This window comes from Oncorhynchus tshawytscha, linkage group LG15 (assembly GCF_018296145.1).
Source record: "Oncorhynchus tshawytscha isolate Ot180627B linkage group LG15, Otsh_v2.0, whole genome shotgun sequence".
Classification (NCBI taxonomy): Eukaryota; Metazoa; Chordata; class Actinopteri; order Salmoniformes; family Salmonidae; genus Oncorhynchus; species Oncorhynchus tshawytscha.
The window spans coordinates 3,092,612-3,114,175 of record NC_056443.1 but is presented as its reverse complement, the minus strand read 5'-3'; the positions used below and the strand labels follow the sequence as shown (position 1 = coordinate 3,114,175).

The 21,564-nt window shown below is 41.6% G+C and overlaps 1 protein-coding gene across 1 annotated transcript in view; it reads right to left on the bottom strand.

Moving 5' to 3' along the window:
- Positions 1-1,679: 1,679 nt before the first annotated feature.
- The window catches only part of LOC112264577 (pleiotrophin-A-like), a 45,331-nt gene continuing 25,446 nt past the window's right edge, over positions 1,680-21,564 (bottom strand). The window contains exons 2-5 of the mRNA XM_024441273.2: positions 13,907-14,001; positions 13,408-13,581; positions 10,097-10,258; positions 1,680-2,516 (exon numbers count right to left, since the gene is read on the bottom strand). Coding sequence (XP_024297041.1) covers positions 2,461-2,516; positions 10,097-10,258; positions 13,408-13,581; positions 13,907-14,000 — 486 coding nt within the window. The 5' untranslated portion in view covers position 14,001 and the 3' untranslated portion in view covers positions 1,680-2,460. The remainder of the gene's footprint in view (positions 2,517-10,096; positions 10,259-13,407; positions 13,582-13,906; positions 14,002-21,564) is intronic.

The window sequence follows — 21,564 nt, the reverse complement described above, 5'->3', positions numbered from 1 at the left end:
CCCTGTTTGAAAAGTGTCTCAAAAGCAAGTGGCTTCCAAAGACACACTCTGAAAGATAAAGATTTACAAGACAAACATTTATTTTTGCCTAAACACATGTAAACACAATGTGATCATCATACTGTACATTTTGTATCACTTTTTATAAAGCTATATCTATTATATTGTTGTACAAAATCTAGAATTGAACAGTGTATCAGTATGTGTTAGATGAGTACTGCATCCAGACTGAACATGTGTTTATTGGAGTGATAATATTATGGTGGGAAAGAAAGAAACATAATTTAGTGAATGAGAAAACAAATGCAATTCTGAGAGAACGGACCACTGCCATGTGACATTTAAAACTGAACTAAAGTACACTCAACTGGCCCACTTAACTTTTTTTTTTACTCTGTCCCATGTTTGGGCTTTGTGAGACTGACGATCAGTCGAAGAGGAGAGTCAAGTGGTAACCTACTGAATCTGTAGAGAAAAACCCCCATTACTGACAAACAATGAAGTGCTGATGATCAGCCAAGGGATGTGTGTTCGGCATCCATTTTGTCTCAACGTGTAAATGAGCGATGAGTGAAAAGGGACACAGACTGACCATAGGGAGAAACTGTGAGACCAGCTGCTACAACATGCAGTGTAGTATTGGAAACATCTGGACCTCTTCCAGATATCTGGGGGAATTGTTATTGAAACATATTCAAAGTCTTGTCTTGAGGGAATGAACCATTTTGAACCATTGTAGGTGCGACTTCATTTAAATATCTCTTCAAATGGACAAATGGAATACAAATGATGAAAACTTATATGGTGGAAAATGTATATACAGCAGTGTACACTCTTCCAAAAGGGTTCTTCAGCTGTCCCCATAGGAGAACCCTTTTTGGTTCCAAGTAGAACCCTCTGTGGAAAGGGTCCTACATGAAACTCAAAAGGGCTCTGTCTTGGAACTAAAAGGTTTCTACTTGGAACCAAAAATAGTTCTTAAAAGGGTTCTCCTATGGGGACAGCCGAAGAACCCTTTAAGGTTCCAGATAGCACCTTTTTTTTCTTACGAGTGTACATGGTGTTAATTTTTCATTTGCGTCAGTATGTAAATCGAATCATTGTGCTCTCATCCGCTGTGCCTCATGGCTCCTAATACGGTCGATATATTGTCTGTTTAAAACGTATTATTTGAATTGTATATATCTCTATAGTATACATTATATGTCATTTGGATGAGGTACAGTTGGAATGTACATAAGTCTACACGTGTTTAATAGCTATCTGAATGTTCCCTTCCCTTCTCACCCTACCTTGTCCTAATATGATACTCCCTCACCCCTAATGTACAGTAATGTTAATGATTTCCTTTGCGCCATTAGTTGATTGTTTAATAGTTCTGGATAATGAAGCTGAGTGTTAATATCACTGGCCACTCACTCACTTATGAAGCTGTAAAATATTAACCATATTCAGTGGATTTATGGTGGCGTATTCATTTTTTAAATCAATTCAAATAAAATGTATGAAAAATGTATCATGGCATTTTGTGTCCAGATTATTGAAATGATAGTGGTGTGGAGAAATGGATCACTTGTTAGGTCGGAATTGGAAATAGCTTTCATATTAAGCCTCCATAATTTCATATGAACATGAAATTACTTCAATCAGGGTGAGTAAACATCACACATATTTGGACATCATTTCAAAGTTGTTGTTTTTTAATGTAATCGATAATTAGGACAGGTCAACTCCAGTTGTAAACTACAATAACAGTTTTACTCCGAGTTCAACTGGAGAGCGGGGAACTACAAAGTGAGGTATAATAGCAGGAGAACCAGAACTAATACTGGACACAAGCTCTTACACACTAACAGCTGTACAGAACATTAGCTAATTTATACAAAAGTTGACAAAAGTTTACATCTTTCATTGTAGATAACATTAGAAAACGAATTTCCTTTACATCAATGAGTACTTATGTTTCTTATTAATGTATGCCCTCAAACTGTTAGAAAAGTTGTTAGCAATTTTGCTGTTGAGGGTACCAGCAAAATAACCTTTAAAACCCCAGTAAAGGCATGAGGTTTTAACTTTAAGCTGCTTTAAATCAAGACATGCAAGAAATTATTTTTTATTTGAGTGAGAATCGTTTTGTCACCTCAAACAAAAAGGATGTTATGTAATATGAACAAAAATCCAATTTATTTCGACTTTCCAAAAATGACCCTGAAAAATGTTATAAGGTAAGCATTTTAGTAAGAAATGCTTAATTTGTATTATTCACGCAAAGTATGAAATCGCCTACAAGATTTTCCTATGAGAAATTTGAAAGAAATACATGTTATCACTACTATCCAACTCTTTGTTGTGTAGCTGCTACAGGCCCCTATAAACCTACAGGACAAACAAATAGGAACCATGCTGAGATAGGGCAGTAATAAGCATCAACTTCCATTTCCTGATTCCCATGATGCACCACTAGTCCATCGGAGTGCGCTCCCTCTTCTTCCCATCCCGCTTCGGCTTCTTGGCATCTGCAAGAACAGGTGGGCATCAGGTTAGAATCTACATCCATACTGTCACTTACCCTGCAGTCAGTCGTGTTGTTAATCCTACCGCTGACCTGAGGACTGCAGGTTTACTGTGCATGTGGACAAACATGAAAAGTGCTTTATCATCGTCCCACAAGAGTGGCTTTAGTACCTGACAGCCATGACAGGAACCACAGTCAATACCCCAGTCTCTGGTCTGATGAACAGGAGTAACATACCCCACCCTCCATACATATATTCTGCTATCTATCTATCTATCCATCTGTCTGTCTGCACGTCTGCTTGTCTATCTGCCTTCCTGTCTGTCTGCCTGCCTATCTGTCTGTGTGTCTGTCTGCCTGTCTGCCTGTTTGCATGTCTGTCTGCATTTAGAAGAGCGTGAGGGGGAAAGTAAACAACAAGGAAAAGGCAGGACTCATCTAAAGTCTGTTTCCCCCAGGAGCTCCTATCATTGTAGATTACAGGGTGGGATGTTGTTGGTGGGCGGTAACAGACGAGGATGTCAACTGGCTAATCAACACCTGTTTGTTTTGTACCTGATCTCAAGCAAGTTCCCACCTGCCACTAATTTAAGGTCCTCCCACGTCAGTTTGTTGATGAAAGCCTTGCCACCCTCTCCAGCTAATCTGAGAAAAACGTCCTCAACATAAAACATTGAAACACTCCATCAATACTACTGTACGTTGCTGCTCCACTGCAACATATTAGAACGATCCAAACTGGATTTAAATTTACAGCACATGAATCGATCTATTCACCACCAATACAGCATTAGCCAATATGCAGTGCCAAGCCAAATCATATACTGTACCAAGCCAAGTCATGTACAGTACCAAGCCAAGTCATATACAGTACCAAGCCAAGTCATATACTGTACCAAGCCAAGTCATGTACAGTACCAAGCCAAGTCATATACAGTACCAAGCCATATACTGTACCAAGCCAAGTTATAAACATCCGATCAGCAGTGGAGCATTAATGTGAAGAATGTGATGATAATCAGCATACTATTGTAAATCATCCCGATGCTAATCTTTAATCCCTGTTAAACAAACAATGCAATCCATCGGTAAATACAGAAGTAATGATTCCTTGCTTGTATAGAATTGCCAAATCATTAATAAGTGGGTATAAATGAACCCGTTGTAAGGGTCGATATGCCTCAGGCCAATGTACAGACCTAGAGATGACTCATGAATCGCAAGTGTCTAACTGATTGGTGATAACCTACCAGATGTTGCCTGTGCTACCAAAATGCATAATGTTTGTCACTCGAATCCTCCTAAAATATAATGCTGACATCAATGCCCCAGGGACCTGCTATCTGATCTATACATTTCTCATAAGCACATGTATTGCAATTGTCACGGCCCCTCCTCTGCAGTGCATATTGTGGACAAGCCGAGAGAGTTCTGTGAGTTTGGAGATTGGGATGTGGGTGTTCATACAAAAACACAGAAAATTGCTCCTCGCTCCATTTGTTTGGCCAGTTTTAATTTGTTTAACTGTGTTTTTGCCTTTGCCTTTGTCAGCACGTTTGGCTCCCTAGGGAGACAGAGAGAATCATATTCCCTCTGCGAGCCCCGTCTGTGAGATTGGAGCTCTCACCATGCCGGAGTGCTTTCTGCTGCATAGGCACATTACTGTGTACTCTCTCCGCTCTCATTTCTGCCACCTCACTTTTGACACAGACTCATAATAATCAGAGCGGCTCTGAGAGATTATGTTTTGAACCGGGATGCCATGAAACAGGCTGAGAGCAATAAAACTGAATTCAGTGTCTGAATGGGCTGTCTGGTACACAGAGACACGAAGACACATCCCTTCTCAGGGGAATGATAAACCATCGCCGGCCCCAAAAGAACTCCTTGACGGCAGCCACAGGGTTTTCATCTCTATAAAGCCTTTTGTTTCCCCCTAAATCATCTCTGACATTCTCCGCTCCCCACTGTGGCTCCCCTGCTCATTCTTCTGGGTAAGGAGGGAGGAGAATAGGAGAATTCGACAGGTATTCATAATGTTTCATTTCTGCTTCATTTCGGTCACTCTCTGTTTTCCAGCCTTTCCATTTCATTCCGTGGGGCCCGTCTCTACCTGAGGTTAGACAAGGGAGAAGCTGACACTGAATCTCAGATCGCTCCCTCGCTGCATTGTCTCCTCAAGACTATGGGCCTGACAGATGTTTTCTCCATTGCTCCTGGCAGCAGCAGACAAGGTGGCTGTTTAGAATTGTACATATGACTGGGTGGATATGGTGGCCCCAGCCGGAAGTAGGATAGTCCCTCGCTCTGTAGTCGGGGTTCATTACAAGTCCTCTGATCCCTCCTCTGTGACTCTGCCTGGCCTGGAATCCCCTTCCAACACACACACACACACTCACAGAGGCAAGCGCATACACACACGCACACACAAACATCGTCAGCCTCTCTGTTTCCCAGTAACCCCTTAGCTTACCAGGGCTTATCTGTCAAATGGCAGACATGGGAAATCATACTCTCAGATAGCAGGTCTTTCTTTTCAACTCTCTCCATTCTTCTTCTCCACCATCATCCCTCCCTCCTTCTTTCATACTGTGGTTCTCACCCTCCCTAGGGAAGTAGGCCCGATTTAAAACAGGACTGGCCTCCATCACACAGGATTCATTTGGGAGTATATGATCATCCATACAGGTACAGTGCTATACAATCCTGTACATGTGCTTGCGCGCACGCACACACACACACTGTATAGAAATTACCATTAAATGTTCATCACTGCAGAAGTAATGTTATTTCTGTGTGTCACCTTGCTATTTCTGTCACTGAAATACATGTACACCGAAGAAATACACCAACACAAATATGATTTTAATTTGGATCAGATTCCTTACATGTGACATCCTAAATAGGCTTTGCTCGGCTTATGTGAACGATATTGTAGTTTTTCCGAGAACCATTACCCAAGCCAGGGGTTCCACTCCACTGTCAATCTGACATGTTTTTTTCCGTCACAGTGAGATTTGTCTTACCAGCTTTTTACCCTTTTGAATTCCCCAACTCCCAGGTTATCAGGATGCGAGGGAAACTTGAATTGAACCCAAAATCCCAATCAGATTGACAGGATTGCGTGTTTTTATCTGTCCTCGACCAGGAAAACTGTCTTAACCGTTATCTGCCTGCCTGAAACACAATGAGGCTCTGGTCCAGTCGCTCCTGGAGAGTCTGTTCTGTTCTGGCACACGCTCTCATACAGCAGACTACTGTCAGGGCTGCTGCCAAATCTACCCTGATTCCAGTTTCACACTCTCAACATATCACCACAGTAGCCTACTTCTCAAAACGCAGTCAGATTGGACATAATGTACACACTAGCCCCATGAGTCCTTTACTGGCAACATCATGCAGCATTCATTCTATTTTTTAACAACTTCTGCTCTCACTTGATTGGTTTTAACAGTGGGAGTCAGATAAATAACGGACAAGTGGGAGTTGTTAATAAAGCCTTTATGTGGGGAAAATATATGGAAATCTGTGTGTTGGCCTCTATATGTTGGTAATATTCTGTCATTGTATTAATGATGGAGCATTGAACTAAAGCATTCATCTGATTTACTTTCGGAACATTTTGTCAAGTTTGTACATGAGGTATACATCTTATACAGTGAGGGAAAAAAGTGTTTGATCCCCTGCTGATTTTGTACGTTTGCCCACTGACAAAGAAATGATCAGTCTATAATTTTAATGGTAGGTTTATTTGAACAGTGAGAGACAGAATAACAACAAAGAAATACAGAAAAACGCATGTCAAAAATTGTATAAATTGATTTGCTTTTTAATGAGGGAAGTATTAAGTATTTGACCCCCTCTCAATCAGAAAGATTTTTGGCTCCCAGTTGTCTTTTATCCAGGTAACGAGCTGAGATTAGGCGCACACTCTTAAAGGGAGTGCTCCTAATCTCAGTTTGTTACCTGTATAAAAAAACACCTGTCCACAGAAGCAATCAATCAATCAGATTCCAAACTCTCCACCATGGCCAAGACCAAAGAGCTCTCCAAGAATGTCAGGGACAAGATTGTAGACCTACACAAGGCTGGAATGGGCTACAAGATCATCACCAAGCAGCTTGGTGAGTAGGTGACAACAGTTAGTTATTCGCTAATGGAAGAAACACAAGAGAACTGTCAATCTCCCTCGGCCTGGGGCTCCATGCAAGATCTCACCTCCTGGAGTTGCAATGATCATGAGAACGGTGAGGAATCAGCCCAGAACTACAAGGGAGGATCTTGTCAATGATGTCAAGGCAGCCGGGACCATAGTCACCAAGAAAACAATTGGTGACACATTACTCCGTGAAGGACTGAAATCCTGCAGCGCTGGCAAGGTCCCTCTGCTCAAGAAAGCACATATACATGCCCGTCTGAAGTTTGCCAATGAACATCTGAATGATTCAGGTGACAACTGGGTGAAAGTGTTGTGGTCAGATGAGACCAAAATGGAGCTCTTTGGCATCAACTCAACTCGCCGTGTTTGGAGGAGGAGGAATGCTGCCTATGACCCCAAGAACATCATCCCCACCGTCAAACATAGAGGTTATGCTTTGGGGGTGTTTTTTTGCTAAGGGGACAGGACAACTTCACCGCATCAAAGGGACAATGGACGGGGCCATGTACCATCAAATCTTGGATGAGAACCTCCTTCCCTCAGCCAGGGCATTGAAAATGGGTCGTGGATGGGTATTCCAGCATGACAAATGACCCAAAACACACGGCCAAGGCAACAAAGGAGTGGCTCAAGAAGAAGCACATTAAGGTCCTGGAGTGGCCTAGCCAGCCTCCAGACCTCAATCCCATAGAAAATCTGTGGAGGGAGCTGAAGGTTTGAGTGGCTAAACATCAGCCTCGAAACCTTAATGACTTGGAGAAGATCTGCAAAGAGGAGTGGGACAAAATCCCTCCTGATATGTGTGCAAACCTGGTGGCCAACTACAAGAAACGTCTGACCGCTGTGATTGCCAACAAGGGTTTTTCCACCAAGTACTAAGTCATGTTTTGCAGAGGGGTCAAATACTTATTTCCCTCATTAAAATGCAAATCAATTTCTAACATTTTTGACATGCGTTTTTCTGGATTGTTTTGTTGTTATTCTGTCTCTCACTGTTCAAATAAACCTACCATTAAAATGATAGACGGATCATTTTTTTGTCAGTGGGCAAACATTCAAAATCAGCAGGGGATCAAATACTTTTTTCCCTCACTGTAACAAACTGAATGGCAAAAAATGTTTTATCTTAAACACGGTTTGATGAATGATGAATGCCAATGTTCATCAGCGCATTGAATGAAGTCATTAGACAAACAGGGCTAACTGTGACTGACCTAAATATTGAATATGCACTTTCATTCTATTAAGATACTCATCTAGTTCATTGTATCAGACAGGTGAAATTAACCAAAACTAAATACATTAGAAATCTATAATGTCTGTTGGGCGAATTGCCAACTAAAACCACAATCTGCAATCCTCTATGTCATGTTCGGTGACCATCTCAGTCTCACTGCTTTACATAATTGAAAGAGAAAAATCGATGTTTCTTGACGTCTCATATTGTCCTCTTTAAACGGGTGAGTCTAGATGTCTACTGGCAGTTACTGAGAGAATGCAGCATTACATGTTCATACTTGTACTGCTCAATACTTGTATTTACCTTAGTTCACCTGAGTTGAAGACTCACTCCGACTGAACTTTTTAGGCTCAGTGAAGGGGCTAATTCCACCATAGTGGAGCTGGATTAAACACGAATCTCTGACAAGTCTAGCACTATCGCAGAATGAATCATTCAGAGGATGTGGAGTCCTCAGCAGGATGTCATCGGTGTGAGCTGTGAAAGTACTGCCAAATAATATGCTAATAAATATACGATAGCAAGGTTAAAGGATGAAAAAAGTGGACTGAAAGTGGCAACGTGCTTTAAATATGAAGCATAAAGGGAGCAGGTGAAAATGGTCCTTTTCTGACGGTTTAATTACCTGAAAGTAATATCATCTTCCAACGCTTCCGCACATTTATGGAGATTCACTCTCCAATGTATTGACTATTGTGTTTAAAATGGATCCGTTAACTTTGTGTTTTGTCCTCTACCAACCATGTACAGTGCCAGTCAAAAGTTTGGACACGCCTACTCATTCAAGGGTTTTTCTTTATTTTGAATATTTTCTACATTGTAGAATAATAGCGAAGACATCAAAACGATGAAATAACACATATGGAATCATGTAGTAACCAAAAAAGTGTTAAACAAATCAAAATATATTTTAGATTTGAGATTCTTCAAAGTAGCCACCCTTTGCCTTGATGACAGCTTTGCATTCTCTCAACCAGTAGTCACCTGGAATGCATTTCAATTAACAGTTGTGCCTTGTAAAAAGTGAATTTGCTGAATTTCTTTCCTTCTTAATGCATTTGAGCCAATCTGTTGGGTTGTGACACGGTAGGGGTGGTATACAGAAGATAGCACTATTTGGTAAAAGACCAAGTCCATATTATGGCAAGAACAGCTCAAATAAGCAAAGAAAAACGACAGTCCATCATTATTTCAAGGTCAGTCAATAAGGAACATTTCAAGAACTTTGAAAGTTTCTTCAAGTGCAGACATAAAAACCATCAAGCGCTATGATAAAACTGGCTCTCATGAGGGCCGCAACAGGAAAGGAAGACCCAGAGTTACATCGGCTGCAGGGGATAGGGGCTCCCGAGTGGCACAGAGTCTAAGGCACTGCATCGCAGTGCAAGAGGCGTCACTACATACACTGGTTTGATCCCGGGCTGTATCACATCCGGCCGTGATCGGGAGTCCCATAGGGCGGAGCTCAGAGTTATCCAGGTTAGGGGAGGGTTTGGCCGCGGTAGGCCATCATTGTAAAATAACACCTCCAGGCTGTGTAAGGGCTATGTGACCAAGAAGGAGAGTGATGGAGTGCTGCATCAGATGACCTGGCCTCCACAATTACCCGACCTCAACCCAATTGAGATGGTTTGGGATGAGTTGGACCGCAGAGTGAAGGAAAAGAAGGCAACAAGTGCTCAGCATATGTGGGAACTGCTTCAAGACTGTTGGAAAAGCATTCCAAGTAAAGGTGGTTGAGAGAATGCCAAGAGTGTGCAAAGCTGTCATCAAGGCTGGCTACTTTGAAGAATCTAAAATATATCATAAATTTAGATTTGTTTAACACTTTTTATGGTTACTACATGATTCCATATGTGTTATTTCATAGTGCTGATGTCTTAACTATTATTGTACAATATAGAAAATATAAAAAATAAAGAAAACCCCTTGAATGAGTAGGTGTGTCCAAACTTTTGACTGGTACTGTATACATTTTTAGACTAGTAATATATTGACTGGTACCTACACTATTTCCTGGTATTGTAAGTTAAACATTCACTAAACATGTGTTCCCTTTGCAGTGGTTTATCTTACCATTCAAACCCCTCAGGATATACACTACTGGTAAAGACATACAGGTACTATATATGTAAATCTATGGCTTTGCTTATAAGCTCTCCGACACTCCCCCTCAGCCTACCTTGCAGCTTGGTCTTGGGGATCTTGCCGCAGGGCTTGGTGGCGCTCACTGTGTTAGGACAGGTGGCATCCATGAGAGCGCGTTTCAGCACCCCAGTCCGGTTCTTCTTCCCTGTCACCAAGTCACACTCTCCCCAAGCCTGGAAGTCAAACTTGCATTCACCTACAGAGACATGGTTACAACAGAGATACATGTTCAATGCAAAACACACATTTTACAGGATTGTTACAGCCACAGACATGTATAAACACTGTCGTTCAAAAGTTCGGGGTCAATTAGAAATGTCCTTGTTTTTGAAAGAAAAGCACATTTTTTGTCCATTAAAATAACATCAATTTGATCAGAAATACAGCGTAGACATTGTTAATGTTGTAAAGGACTATTGCAGCTGGAAACAGCAGATTTTTATGGAGTATCTACATTTGCGTACAGAGGCCCATTATCAGCAAGCATCACTCTTGTGTTCCAATGGCAAGTTGTGTTAAATAATCCAAGTTTATCATTTTAAAAGGCTAATTGATCACTAGAAAACCCTTTTGCAATTATGTTAGCACAGCTGAAAACGGTTGTTCTGATTAAAGAAGCAATACAACTGTCCTTCTTTAGACTAGTTGAGTATCTGGTGCATCAGCATTTGTGGGTTCGATTACAGGCTCAAAATGGCCAGAAACAAAGACATTTCTTCTGAAACTCAGTCTATTCTTGTTCTGAGAAATGAATGCTATCCCATGCGAGAAACTGAAGATCACGTACAACGCTGTTTACTGGTCTGGTCTATATGGAGGAGTGGGCCAAAATCCCTGCTGCAGTGTGTGCAAACCTGGTCAAGAACTACAGGAAACATATGATCCCTGTAATTGCAAACAAAGGTTTCTGTACCAAATATTAAGTTCTGCTTTTCTGATGTATCAAATACTTACGTCATGTAATAAAATGCTAATTAATTACTTTAAAAAAATCATACAATGTGATTTTCTGGATTTTTGTTTTAGATTCCGTCTCTCAAAGTTGAAGTGTACCTATGATAAAAATAATTATAGACCTCTACATGCTTTGTAAGTAGGAAACCCTGCAAAATCAGCAGTGTATCAAATACTTGTTCTCCCCACTGTACTTCAAGTTAGAAAATCCTTCCCCTAACCCTGACCTTAACCCTTTCACCTAACTACTAACCATATCCTTAACCCTAAACCTTAGCCTCGCTAATGTTAGCCACGTAGCTAATGTTAGCATTAGCCATTTAGCCACCTAGCTAACATTCACAACAAATTGGAATTTATAACATATCTGTAACGGTTCTCTTCTATCTCCTCTGACGAAGAGGTGGAACAAGGATCGGACCAAAATGCAGCGTGATGATTCATGATATTTTAATGAAGGAAAAAACTATACATGAAGAAACTACAAAATAATGAAATATGAAACCTCAAAACAGCCCTATCTGGTGCAAAACACAGAGACAGGAACAATCACCCACAAAACACTCAAAGAATATGGCTGCCTAAATATGGTTCCCAATCAGAGACAACGATAAACACCTGCCTCTGATTGAGAACCACTCCAGACAGCCATAGACTTTGCTAGATACCCCCACTAAGCCACACACCCAATACCTAACAAAACCCCAAGACAAAACACACCACAATAAACCCATGTCACACCCCGGCCTGACCAAATAAATAAAGACAAACACAATATACTTCGACCAGGGCGTGACAATATCAGACGTATTGCAGATTTGTAATATATTATATGAATTTCAATTGTAACACATCATAAGATTTTTATGGATGATGAACTTCCACAAATTAATACATAGCACATCATACTAATTTGACTGTCCCAGATTGGTATTTACTATGTTACGTCTACCCGTAAGTCCAGGCTGCTTGTATTATGGTGATTGTAGCACCCAGAAGACATCCCATAAGTTGAATACAACTGATCAAGTAAAACATGAAATGTAATTAAATTTTTCTGCCTAGAATCAGCTATTAAGACCTGGACCCTCAAGCTCAGAGAGCTGCTGTTGTGGAACATCCTTTCTTTTACTGGAAAAGGGATTTTTTCATAAAATGTCTGATTTATTTTAGTTTTATCCGTTAAATAATCTGATCTTCTACTCAAAAACACCAGAACCGGTAATATTTGCAAAAATAATTACATTCCAACTATTCTCAGCCCCAGGACTTTCTGTATCAACTGGGGAACCGTATTATTAGCCAATGTATGGCTTTCCTGCCAAGACCGGATTGTCTCCTTTATGCTCCATTTTGCCCAGTTTCTCCACTCTGAAGATTCCATCTGTCTTTCCCATACATAGACTGTCTGACGTTCTCTGCCTTTCAAAGGAGGCCTCCACTCTTTCACTTGATATTTTATTCTCTTTATGGAAAGAAAACATTTAAGCAGTCTACAGACTGGATTTCATTAAGGATCTTATTTTACAATTTATTCGGAGTCCTCTTTAAACTCCTCCCCCAAGGATGCAGGGCTGTTCCAGGAAAGGTTAGCCATGCCCCGTTCTTGTGTGTATGAATGTGTGTCCGCATTCGTGTGTGTGTGCGTGTTTGTGTTTGTCATCCCTCCATCCCTCTCTCCCGTCCTTTTGTTGGACTCTGGCGTAGCTCCCTCTTGGCTGTGACACTCGTTTCCCTATTTCTCTCAGAGAAAAGCTTGGGCCGCTGTCACCTGGCTCTGAAATCCCAGGGCACTCGGCTGAGGGGAGCGGAGGGGGGGATGAGGAGGGGTTGACAGGACCATTGTTCTGGGAATTCTACAGGGATCTTCAAAACAGAGTGCTCTAAAAGCTGTACCTATAATTTGGCAGTGAACACGTGTAACATATGGGCATATGTGAACCTTACTCCTCAGCCTGAAGTGTCCCCACTTGCTAGCTTTTCATGTGGCGCTGACTGGTAAGATGCTTCAGGTGGGCAGTCACGTGTGCTAGCAAAGCAGAGATTTTGGGTTCAAGCCTGGGTGTGAGCTGAATCAGGAGGAAGCTAGTAAGGAAAGTGGCAGGTAGCGCATGCTCTGTTTGGACATAACTTACATCTCTGCTGTATATACCCAGGCTGTAATTTCCTGAACCAGGCAATCATTCTCTGGGAATGTCCATTCATGAAGACTGAATTGGAAACCCAACTGAATATCCTACTCCATTGAGTAGCAGCATGTTTTCCCTTTTAATGGACATGGATACACAACAAAAAATATTACCAAAACAAAAAGACATAAAATCCCTAGACCAGTCATGTTCGTGCTGAATTGTAAATGTGAGTCCGCTCCCCATGACCACACTCACACACCTCCAAACTGCTTCTTCCAGTTACAGGGGATCTTGCAGCGCTGGGTCTTGATGGTCTGCTTGCAGTCGGTGCCAGTGCGTGTGCCCTCCCTGGTGCCCAGGCCGCAGTCACCCTCGTTGGCCACGCACACACTCCACTGCCACTCCCCACAGTCCGACTTACGCTCCTTCTTCCCTGCAGGGACGCACACACACACCAACCTTATACTGCAGTTATGTCTGGAACATAATTATGTGGGCTGTAATTAGGCCAGGCTAGAGCTACACTACCACTGTGAAAGGTCAAAGTATTCAAATATATAAAGCACTGAGATGTGCTTCTGTCATTGTGAGTCTGCAGTGAGCCCCCCTGCTTAAAGTGTATTTATGCACAAATCTGACCTGATTTGAGCTTTACATCAAATTACCATTCATACCTTGTAGCAGGTACTGTAATAGGAGATCCCCCTCCATCCACATATCAACTGTCTGACTGCTAGCAATCTGCCAGTGTTTCTCACCTTGTTTCTCAGCTATCCCCCCCTCGCCTGCTGTCACTGTGAAGACCAGGAGGGCCATGACAGCCAGAAGCGTCCAGTGCTGCTGTCCTGACATGCTAGGAGAGAGGGAGAACAGGCACTGAGGAATAACAAGTACAGCAGCCTATGTAACTCTGTGGGAGACATTCCATTGAAGGCCTCCCCTTCACCACCCTCTCATTTCTTCAGACGAAGGGGCAGACTTGACAAAGAACCACAGCATGCCCCTACTTACATGTATGGTTTACAGTTACAGGTGAAGGCAAGCTCAGGCTATTTGTGGAATAAATGGTTGTTATCTGCTACAATGGCCTGCTGTGTGCTGCGCTGTGCTCGTGTCTACAGACGTGTATGATGACATGGGGAAATTATCGGCTGTCAGACAATGATACAGACGATTTGGGAATAGAAATAAACCGTTTTTTGCATGTTCTTTATGAATAGACTAATTGTTTCCCCTCCAGGTGTTCTCCGGCCTCCCAGCGGCCCAATAAAGAGAAGCACCATTCTCGTGGGTGCTGCTGTGCTCGGGAACGCTGGGTGGTGGAATTAGCGCACCATCCCCGTTTCTCATTCATTCCTTCATTCACTTTCCCCCTGTTTATTTTGGAGATACCCTAAAACCCACAGAAGGGGAATCAGCGTGAGATTTAAACAATTACCGAGCGTCTTGGATGCCAAAATGCTCCACTGTGCCCAAATTACTGCAAAAGGTACAGCCTGGCGGGGAAATCATTTACATTTGTCAATTTTAATTAATCATGAGATGACATGGCTCTTACCAACCCCCTGGCGCACTTGGCCCTGTATTTTTAGTCCTCTCCAGTTTGAGACTTTGCAGAAGTTGATGCACCCCACATCTATTAGCCATGTAGGCAAGGTGATAATCAATTTAAAAAGATGGCATTCAAACTCTTTCTTTTCTTTTATTATTAACCATTATTAATAGAGTGATCACTGGTTGAATTCACTTCTGCTCTCCGTGCATCTATATATAATGAGTCTACTCTGAGTTGAACTCATTTGAATCCTTACAGTACAGGGCTTGAACCCTCAACAGTGGAAGCATACGGCATACCCACTTTAACTCAGAGGCAGAATAACATTTGATTTGAGAACCCCTTTAGACAGACTGTTTTCTTGCCAGAAGCAGTTTTGTTGTCAGTCAAACTGTTCAGCCAATGGTCCATTCTTCTCTCTATTCCAAGAAAAATCTTGCTGGTCCAACAGCTTTGATCGTTTCTAAAAATAGACAACCTGCAAAGTCTAAAGTGTTTTCTGAGAAATTCCCCAATCGTACTCCAGGTTTGCAACCAGGAGTTTGGAAGCTACGGCATTGTGACTTTTCAAAGGAGAAGTCAAAGGAGACTTTCCTCTTTAATGATTCATAAGAAGTCTGCAGATGAGTTCCAGTCCAGGTCCAGGTGTAGTTGAGGAGGGCTACAGGTTAAAGGGGGATATCAACCTCCTGCAGCGTTCAGTACAGTATGTTCAGACAGAATTGTTTGCTGAGGGGTAGACTACAGGGTTTCCCTCATTGCAATGGAATCAAGTGTTCCTCCTTTCACTCACTGGTGCTGTGCATGAAATATTTACACCCAATCCCTTTCTGTCTCTCAGAGCATGACAACACTTTCCATAATGGATGAATGGATTGATTCAGTACACTTGACTTTTAGATGCTACATGTGCATCTCCATTGTAACCTGGATTTCCATTGTAAAAAATAAAGATGTTTTTATTGTCACATACACCAAATAGGTGCAGGGAAATGTGTTGTTTTACAGGGTCAGCCATACTAGTACAGTGCCCCTGGACCAAATTAGGCTTAAGTGCCTTGCTCAAGGGCACATAGATTTTACACCTTGTTGGCTCGGGTATTCAAACCAGCAACCGTTTGGTTACTGGCCCAACGCTGTATCTGCTATGCTACCTACCGCCCTACTACTACAGAGTCGATCGATAATACCTGAGTTCTCAGATACTGTACACACCATGCATACTGTACCATAGCCAGGTTATCGTATGATATTTAACTTGTATTTGGGAATAAAGTTACGTTTTTTTCCCACTATCCCTCCCACCATCCATAGATAATTTCAAATGTATATCTTCTCATATCACAACCAGACACAAGTCACCCTATGACAGTGGATTTCAAAGTTGGGGTTGTGAACCTCCAGTTGGGTTGCCAAAATTATACTTTTTCATACATATATTTTTTTACCGTAAAATAAGAGAACAGATTATTGTATGGGACAATATACAAACATATTTGAGAAAGTATTTGAAAAATACAATTTTATTGAGTGAATGTATTCGGGACTATTGTCCAATGTCCTCAGTCACATAAGCAAAAGTCTTGCCTGATTATGTATGTCCAGACATCGATTAACACCTCTTTATTATGAAAAGCACATTTATTGACTGTTATTGATGTGGGGATATTTATCATGTGGAATATATTGCCTCAATGTGTTTGTACCTTTTTCATTCCTTTATTGAAGTATTGTCAATTAGGTAATTGGTAGGGTTTGTGGTGCATTCTGGGTAATATGTGTTTCTACAAGAAGCTTATAATTTCTTTGCTTGTTAGACAAGACATCCAGGTAACAGGTTGGCTTGCTTGCTGCTGGTTAGTGCTGAGCGATTAACCACATCAGTTCTATTTCATTCAGTTTTTTTCTGTGAGCCTCAATAGTCAAATTGCACAGTATATCTATGAATTAATCAGATCCAGCCTGAACTGTGCGATGTCGTAGGGAGTTGTAGTTTCCAGCTGGCCAATATTCTACATAGTGTAGTGCATAAAGCATGGTAATTAACTACAAACTACTAATGTAATTGTCCGTCCGGTCTGTTTCCAAAGACAGTACAGTATGAAACTATGTATGTTTCTTTACGCCTGCTACAGAGGAGACAAGAATGCGGTATCGTGAGGGGATGTATAGATCAGCTGCTGCTTTACCAGGTATGTCTACCTGAAAATACATGATCAAAGTAATTGATAGTTGGTATTCAGCAGTCATAAAAGCATGCGTTACTTACTTTGAAGAACTACAAAATTGTGATTTTTGTCAGACAGCAGGCTGTCTATAGGCTGTCTATAGCATAGCTCTATAGAGATTAAATGACGACTTGGAATGAATTAAGAAAGTAATCAAATAAAACAAATGTAATATACACAACAATTTAAATATTTTATTAAAGTAAAGTAATGTGAATAAATGATGGTTAATAAGTAGTAATGGGAGGTCACTACCATCATGGGACTTGTATTAATTGTTTTATTCTGTGTTGTTACAGCATTCAACACAAATAATCGAAACCGAAATCGAAAACCTTTTGAATTTTTTTATAATCTAACCAAAACCAAACCGACCTCAAAGCACTACTGGTTCAGCACTACTGCCAGGTTTACAGGCATGATTGAAGCCTGTGTTTTCTTTGGGTAGAGATTTATTTGATTCTAGTCTGTAGATCTGCATTGTTGCAAAAGCTAAATCCAAATGCATGGTCAACTTCACAATATTTATTGGTTACTTTTCATTTCAATAAGAATTGAAGGTGATATGTTGATGTAAAAAAAATGTAAATTTACCATTTCAAAGGTTGTCATTAGATTTGGGATGGGTGGGGATGCGAGAAATTATTGTGAAAAAAAGTGATATTCTGGTGGGAAGAAATGGGGTCCAAACTGAAAAAGTTTGAATACCACTGGAAGCCAAATGAGAAGGCCTAATATGATGAGTCATCAATCCTATCTGTCACAATGAAGTGGGATTCTTTCCTGTGGATCAGCCGAGAAGATCACAGTGTGGAGTGCTGGGTAGGCATGTGAGGCCCAACTCCAATCACTCCGTTAGAGGAGGATGACATGGCTTAGGGACCACAGGAGAACATGCGTTCACCAGCTGCCAAGCAGGCGGGTGCACCTCAGTCCTCCTCAGCCCTCGACAGAAACACTGTGGCAGACACAGTCCATGAGCCAGGCAGAATTAGTCCGATCAAACACTCCATTTCCCCATTGATCTGTGAACAGCGGTGGCGGCGCTCAGCGAGTTTGTGGAGCTCACCACAAACTCCTTCCCCTCCATTCCCGCTCCACTCCCTCTCTCATTGATACTGCTTCAATAGTTAAAGCCTCTATTCATATCATATCAAGAAAAGAGCCGTTAAAATGAATAAATGAAAAGACAGAAAGAGAATCGACTGGGGGGTATTAGCTTTCTAAAGCTACATGCAAAATATTGGACCACGGTCATCCTCCAAAGACCGAAAATGTACACTTGATCTTTTTTTCATGTTTTTATATTTTGAAGGGAATAGATGATATGGTAATCCAACCATTACAACTCTCTACTGGTATGATAGAGGGAAATATCCTAACAAATGAGGGGGATTCATGCACTAGCATGCTGTGTTAAGTAGCCATACATAAATAAAACATGCATTGAATTCTATCCCCCTGAAGGCTCAGAGGCAAATCCCCATTTTCTTAAACCAGCAAGAATTCAATTATACATAGATCGTATTTTGAGATAAGTATAGCCTTCAAAGCATTGTTTTAGGTTTAAATAAGCTTTCCACTGTTCATCCAACCTCAGCCGCTCACAGATTACAAAAACAAATAGGCCTAAACAAACTTGTGAACAGGGAGAAGTAGCGCCCTCCCTTCCCTGTCCTATGCCTAGTATTGTTGTTCCAAAATGTAATGCGTACATGACAACATTCTGTTATCTTAGTGAGAAGGTGACCTACAATAACGGCGTACCGGTGTTTATGTAGGCTAGAGAGATGGCTATCAATGACACTAAACCAGGGTGCTAAACCTAGACAGATTGCTCAGATCACAGCGTCCTATAACTGCCTGGTCACCTGGCGGGTTTATATACTCCTTAAGACGTCATTGTGATATCTTATTACTTAGCAAAATAAAAGCTACAGTAGGTACAACAACGTCTAATGCTTGGTACAGAGCTATGAGAGGGCCAGGAGTCTTTCCTGACTTTGTGAGAAACTCCAGGCCTTAGTAAGATCAGGTCATCACGTCACTCTCGATGGTGGCCCCTAGTTTAAAACGTGATGCCAGACTATCTCAAAAGAACACAATTCACTGGTTGGTTTAGCTATTACTTTTTGTTGACTCTTATTGAAAGGGAAAATGTTTGAGTATTTTTCTATTTGTCCTTGGGGAAAGTAGCATGGATATACACCTTTGAGATGTTTTAATTATATTTTAGAGGAGCAGAAAAATGCTTCATCCAGACACACAGTACATTAAAATGATGTATTTCGTGTTGAGTGTTTGCCTGTTTGTCTTTCATCATCACACCTTAAGATACATTTCTAAACAGATGAAAAACATCTTGACTACGGAGTGCAGTGTAAGACTGGTTGCAAACACAGCCACCAGGTATACAGTATGACTAGAACAACAGTATGACCTGAACAACATAAAAGTGAACAAAACCCCAGAAAAAAACAGATCCACCAGCCAGAGGAAGATTGTCAAAGTCATGGTAAACAAATTTCAGCCAGAGGAAGGAGCTAGAAACACAAGCCTCCACTGCAGCCAGAGGAAACAGTCTGTAAAAAAAACTCCACCAGCCAGAGGAAGGACCAATAAACTTTGTCAAATTTGATTCCACCAGCCAGAGGAAAAAAAGTCATGGTAAACAAACCTCCACCAGCCAGAGGAAGAGAGTCAAAGTCATGGTAAACAAACCTCCACCAGCCAGAGGAAGAGAGTCAAAGTCATGGTAAACAAACCTCCACCAGCCAGAGGAAGATAGTCAAAGTCATGGTATACAAACCTCCACCAGCCAGAGGAAGATAGTCATGGTAAAAAAAACTCCACCAGCCAGAGGAAGAGAGTCAAAGTCATGGTAAACAAACCTCCACCAGCCAGAGGAAGAGAGTCAAAGTCATGGTAAACAAACCTCCACCAGCCAGAGGAAGATAGTCAAAGTCATGGTAAACAATGGCTGTGGGTAAATGTTGTCTCTGTACATCAACCTTGGAGCTATCAATCTGAGGGGGAGCAAGTCTTTACTCATGATCCTCCATCTGAGGCTTGGGGAGCTGTGTGAAGTATTATTTTTACTCATGATCCTCCATCCTTCATTGAGGCAGTGTGTGTGTGTGTGTGTGTGTGTGTGTGTGTGTGTGTGTGTGTGTGTGTGTGTGTGTGTGTGTGTGTGTGTGTGTGTGTGTGTGTGTGTGTGTGTGTGTGTGTGTGTGTGTGTGTGTGCGCGTTGCAAGGTGCCGAATAGAGCAGGAATCTACATAGCCGAGGCAACAGGCTTGTTTAATGTTAAAACACATTAATAACGATGACACGGAGTGGCTCAGTGAGTGCATCAGAGCTGAAAAGACTCAAATGGAAGACATCAAATTATGCATGAATGCCTCCATTACATTCAACAAATTACATTTAGCATCTAGACACCCACTCTCTGTATCCCACAACCTAAACCCAAAATTTTCTGTTCAACAATCGCTCTCTCTTACACTTCCACACACACACACACACACACACACACACACACACACTATCCAAAGATCCTAGGATCTCTCCCTTGCAAAAAGCATACAGTTCATTAACCACCACTAGAGTATAAACTCTCCAAACAAACAGCCCCTCTTCATGATAAACAGTCTCAATGCAAATATCTCTTATTTAGATCTTTTTCCACTTGACTGCCAGTATATCTGTTGAGCTGTGAGCTGTTTGACGTAAGACAGATGGGAATCCCATGTCTGTTTTAGAAAAGTCTGCTCTACCTAAATGTCTCTCAAAAAATGAGCAGTTTTGTGCTCATGGAGATCGTCACAACTCTCCAGAAAAAAATCGAAGTAAAAAGATTTCCTTTAAGCGTCTCCGTGCACCCCTGCAGGTTAGCGTGCAGCCCGAGCTGCGTTGCCTCAGCAGTTTAGCACATTAAACACTGTAACGGTTCATTACCATTAGTCCTCCTGTCTTCTGCATTCAAAGGCTTTACTCAACAAAGATGCCCATGTTTGTTTGTGTTTTGTTTCTGGCTCATACAAATTTGCATATTTTATGAATATTCATTTTCAACAGGGACTTGGGGACTTGAGATGGCGACACTAGGGCGGAGCTGAAATATTACCATTTTCCGGAAGCGCTTTTACCCCCTCTTCGTTTTGATCAGAATTCATCATAGTGAGACGGGTGGAAGTCACGCTTGAATTAGCTGTGGGAAGCCTCTGGCTATTGGAGAGATGTGTTACCTCTCTCTCTCTGAGGGGTTGGGGTAAATGCGGAGGACACATTTCGGTTGAATGCATTCAGTTGTGCAACTGACGAGGTATCCCCCTTCCTATCCATCTTTCATTTCCTCTCGTTTTGGTTCCTTCTTGTTTGCTGGAAGTAGCAGCTTTTTGTTCACTTTAGATCCTGTCTCTCTTGCCAGTTGTGTTCCTCTCATCCCCTCTCACATGCAGGCCTGACGGGCAGACAAGTGACAGCAGCCTGTCCCTCTAGCCTCACACTGTTAGCACCTCAGTCATCTCCACATCTCTCTCTCCTCATCTCCTTCTCTTCCTCTCTCTCGCTCTCACTCTCTCTCTCTGTACCTTTATCAGCTCTCTCTCAAAAGCTTCCAATTTAGATC